Source organism: Aplysia californica, unplaced genomic scaffold (assembly GCF_000002075.1).
Source record: "Aplysia californica isolate F4 #8 unplaced genomic scaffold, AplCal3.0 scaffold00296, whole genome shotgun sequence".
NCBI lineage: Eukaryota > Metazoa > Mollusca > Gastropoda > Aplysiida > Aplysiidae > Aplysia > Aplysia californica.
In genome coordinates, this window is record NW_004797566.1 from 271,484 (window position 1) to 276,852 (window position 5,369).

Below are 5,369 nucleotides of genomic sequence, written 5' to 3' on the forward strand. Positions count from 1 at the left end.
TCTCTCTCTCTCTCTCTCCCTCTCTCTCTCTCTTTCTCTCTTTCTGTGTGTATATTATTTACTATATATAATGTGTATAAATTATATGAAGAGCACGTGGGGGAAATGAATGTTGTCTGAAAATTATGAGGGTGCCAAATTTAAAAGCTTTTGGACTCATAACTTCATATTTGTTTGACTCTTGGTCTATTGTTAATTGTTGTTGAACGGGAAATCTAACAACAATAATCAACCAACAGTTGAACAGAAATACAGTTATAGGTCAACAAGTGTTCCAAATTGGTAACCTCACGATTTTCAGTTTTTGACTACAGTCGGTTTACCCCTCCTGGTTTCATATGATATATTTAGATTATATTTAGATTTAGATAAAAAGAAAAAGATATTCATATATATTCAAGCATTTTCTATGTATGTATATCATTATATTATATAATTTTGTTTGTGTGTGTGTTTTTTGTGTATGTTTGTGTATGGTTCACTTCAGAGTAAAAAGGGAATAGGGTATAATAATTATGTAGCTTGACAAACTTACTGTTGAGTTCCGATCCAAAATATGAGACTGAGTCTTTTGAGCTGAATAATTCACGGACAGGCCATTGTCCTGTAACTTTGTGACCCGGTGAACTTGCAAAAACAACCGTCTGGGAACGCAAACCGAACCATTAATAATTTATTTATGGAGGTAAGAGCTACCCAGTGCAGCGCTGATTTTGCCTCTTATTGTTCCATCTCTCAATTATTCATTTTTTATGGTATGATAAGGCATTCTGTATCAGTATTTTATAACCTCAGCAGTATAGACGTACCCCCAACGCCCATCATCCCCAGCAAGTCAGACCCATCGTTAGCAGCATCATTCTCACATCCATACTGTCAATGTCCTTGAAAGTCTTCTTATATCCAGCCTACGCGTGTGTGCGTACGTTTTACAGTATGGAGCTGTTTCTAGAGACAATTTGGGGGATATCATTTGTGAAGTTGATATTTACCTGAAAGGTGAATATGGGCTTTGCCAAACAAGGAACCAAATGTCATAGAGAAAATGTTCATGCCTTTCAAGACAATCGAGGAATCAAGAATACATTGCTATCCTCTGATAGCTTCGTAAATGGGAAAATGGTACAGTCGTAGATGAAGATCAATGCGGACGGTTGAGATGTAGGAAAGTCAATGAATTGGCGGTGAGGAAATGTTCAATACAAAAGGATCACTGCTCTTTACTTATCATAACCACGATTTCAGCAGGCACAAGAAACTGGGGAAAAACTATCTGCAAACTTCCTTTGGCCTGTTACACTACTGTAGTTTGTAATAAGGTGCAATCTTTGGTATTTTTAGTGGTAGGCCTAATGCAAATTAGTGCGTCGTGCTACAAAAAATGGGGACATTGCTGAAAATGGGTTGCTTTTTTTACGCGCTTTAGAGAACAAAACTATTATGTGGGTTTGTGGATTTATCTATAACGGATATCAAACAAATTCCTTTAGACTTCCAAGTGGTGTGTACAAATTTGAAACACAAAACTTCAGTTTGGAGGATAATACTAACCCCCCAAAAAGATGTACAGTTGTTGTTGTTTTTTTGGATCACCCTGTACATCAGCTGTCCGCTGGAACGTAGTATTCCCCTCAACCCGGATCAAGCACCCTACCTTCTGTATAATCTAGATCGTGTTGATCATTGCTTCAAATGTCTACAATTAACAAACGTAATTACTCAAATTGGGGTGTTAACGTAACTAGAGCTCAAATAAGATCCTGTTCTCACGAATCTAGGGAAATTAGAAAAAAACAAACTACCAGATCGTGTAGAAGACATGGATGATTAAAGCGTAAAGCTCGCTTTTCATGGTATTAAAGACCTCCCCTGACCTCCCCACTCCTCTCTTCCTTTCTGCAGGATGAACGAGACAGCCCCATGCCACGAGCTAAACACGGCCATGGTAGAGGAATACGTGGAGATGCGGATACCACCCCGACCTGTCACTGCTCTTATCATCATGCTCTCCTGCTTTAGGTAAAGACAAATGAAAGAAAAATTGGAGAAAAATAAATACACTCACCACTCAGATAATATAATATGCTTGTATTGCCAATAACGAAATCGTTATCATCGTCATCAGTATTGTCATCAACGTTGTCAGCTATAGAGTTTTATTGTAGTAGCTTATCGATCAGTTATCGTTATTCATCATCATCATCATCATCATCATCATCATCATCATCATCATCATCATCATCCTCATCATCATCATCATCATCATCATCATCATCATTTCGGGTTGGCCGTAATAGGCAGGATCGGAAACTCGCCTTCAATATTACCTTAATTGTGTCGGAAGTGGCGTAAAATACTAAAATTGCATTGTTAAATGAAAAGAAATTCTGATAACACTTTCAACCATAGACACACATGATTTAAATATTTGTGTAACAAATACCAACATAATGATGACCAAAATGTTTAATACCTTAAATCTCAACTCTATCATTTTGTGGTCTATCCTCAGCATCCTGGGCCTCCTGGGCAACTCCCTCGTGCTGTATGTGTATGTCCGTAAGCGCAACAAGCTGTCCTCCACCGTGTTCATCATCGCTCTGGCGGGAACCGACCTGGTCACGTCAGCCGTTGGGATGCCTTACACCATGATCGTTGAAGGGCTCAACTACCAGGTGTCTTTGGATGCCTCCTGCAAGCTCTACTATTTCATCATTACCTGCACCATACCCTTCTCCGTCTTCATCATGGTCGCCATTGCTATAGATAGATACTTGTGCATCTGCCGGCCGCACTCGCACGTTCTCGATTCTACCCGAGCCAGGAATTCTGTGCTCGTGTTGTTAGTGCTTGCGATTATGATCGGTATCGTCCCTGCATTGTTTCATGGGGTATATCTCGATACGGATACGCTTAGCAGTATCGACTTCCAGCCGGAACCGTTACAGAGAACCGTTTCCAATAATATGGGGAATCTGTCTGAGATATTCGGTCTGCTGGAACCATGTGTTGACTGTGGTCAAAACTACGTGGAAGAGGAAGCGTTGTCAGCACAGATCATGAAAGTCATCGTAGAACTGGCGAAACAAGTCTGCATTCAGGAGGAACCGAGTAACGAGTCCTACATCTACACCGGGAGATGTCTGCCCAATCAGATTCTGTTCTCCGAGCACTTCCGGCGCACGTACCAGACGATCTACTCCTCCAGTTTTCTCGTCTGCTTCTCTGTGGTCTTCGTCCTCTACATCCTCATCTACCGCTCTGTGCTAGTCCGGAGGTCAAGAAGGTTGGCTGCCAAAGCCAAGCTGACAGTCACACATGAAGTTTCGCTCACTGAGAACCAGAGTATGCTCAACGATTCTCCGGATAAAAGCATTGCCATGGTAGACATTCAGAACGGTGCGAAATCTGCTTCGCTCATACGTAAAGAAAAACAGTTCCAGCAGCAACAGCAGCAGCAACAACAGCAACAACAACAACAGCAGCGGCTATCCACAGTAGAACAGCAGAACAGCGACGTGGAGGCGACACCAGAGCCGTCGGACAACCAGCGAAGCCGTATGCTGGGGAGAGAGAAGACGTTTGACAGAGAAGCCGGCCCGCCAGGCGGCAAGACTCCAGGGTGTGCCACCAGCAGCAACGGCTGCCTCAAGGACAAATACTTCCTGGCCAACATCCGGACAGCTATCATGCTCTTCGTTGTGACCTTGGCCTTCGTTATAGCCTACTTGCCCTCATGGCTCATGGCCTTTAAGGTCATCCGATTCAACGTGATTGTCTTCTACGTATACTTCAGCAACCACATCGTGAACCCGATCATCTATGCCTTCATGAACCCGGCCTTCCGTAGGTCGCTGTGGGGTCTGCTGCACAGAAAAAAGAGCAGAGGCATCTGAGGGCGGAGGTCAATACACAACAGAACATTTCATTGTTATGCTTTTTTGACAACACATGTCAGGATACAACGGTTATCAAGCGAATAGCCATATTTCACCAATTCCCTGGAGCTCTGCTGCACAGGTGCAAGGCAAAGCCTCTGAGAGAAGGAAGAGGGCCAGTTGACATGACAAAACAATGTTTAGTCAAGATATCTTTTGACCTTTGATTGCTCATGAAACAAAGACCATTCGCATATGTGTCTTGCATTCTTACAGGTGGAGAGACATTTGAGTTGCTTTTGTTGCTGTTGTTGTTGTTGTTGTTTTTTAAATTAAAGACTGGGCCAATAAACTAGTCGGAATCGTTGGGTGTGACAGAAATATATCTGCGTCGACATGGTGAAACCAGACGCTTGTCAAAGTAATGAAAGAGAAGGAATCGACATTGTTCCACCCAATGGGTTATTTTCATCGAATTTCTATCTTTTTAAAGAAATTGATTGTTTTTCTCTTAAGATTACCCATTTTAGGTCCAAGTAAGAAGACATATCTGTGTAATTTTACTTTTTTAAAAACTAAGTTCAAACGCACTAAAATATGAACTTGCTGTTTCTAAGAAAACTCAAAATGTGGATGTCTCCAACGTTTTGAGGCCGTTTCCCCACTAATTCTATATGTGATAAAAAAAGGGCCCTTGCTCCTTCAATAGTACATATCCCGACTTCTATCCAGAATAGAGAGCTATTACTTATCGAAAGCAAGAGAAACGAAGAAGATTTAAGATACGTTCAAAAGTTGACAAGAGCTTGATTTCCCCTTGTTTAAAACGTAATACTATTTTAAAATGGAACTAATAATCCCTCTTTCTAAAAGCCGCTCACTAGAAGATATCATATCGTTAGCGAGTTATTCACCTAGTGATATAATATCCTTCACTTTACTTTGACCGTATCTGTCCTTGTATACCAATGTATTAAGGTAAAACACCATGTAAAGTCCGATTTAAATCAAGTGTGTTACCTTTGATAATTTTATAAAAGTATTATTGCTTCATTTAATCCTCAGTAAAGATCCATTTGACAAATGTAAGGCAGTGTGGTGGAATCAGGCTCTCGTCAAAATAATCAAAGTGAAGAAACTTGCATTTTTCCACAGGTTTGCGAATTTTTATCAATTTTTTTGTTTTTATGCTCAACACCTTTCATGCCCATTTAAGAACTCATTTCGGTGTGGATTTTTCTGAAAAACGTTGATTAAAGGCACACAGAATGTAAATTTTCGGTTACCACGGACTCCTAAGCTAAGGAAATAACTAATCTTTGGCGGCCACTTTCTCACTAATTTTACCACTGAAAACAGGTGACCCCCACTTCCTTCATTTACAAATATCTCGACTTGTACACAAGATAAATGGATTTTTTTTTCATCCAAATAAAGACAAGTCAGCAAACTTTAAGATGATACCAATAACTCTATATGCCAAAAAATTGA

General features: G+C 40.6%; 1 protein-coding gene across 1 annotated transcript; it reads left to right on the forward strand.

Moving 5' to 3' along the window:
* Positions 1 to 1,902: 1,902 nt before the first annotated feature.
* Positions 1,903 to 4,655, forward strand: LOC101853469 (the record flags this gene model as incomplete). Its single annotated transcript, XM_013084475.2, is given in 2 exon segments — positions 1,903 to 2,019; positions 2,513 to 4,655. Coding segments are annotated over 2 exon segments (1,501 nt in total), but the record flags the coding sequence as incomplete, so codon positions are not given.
* Between the last annotated feature and the right edge of the window lie 714 nt (positions 4,656 to 5,369).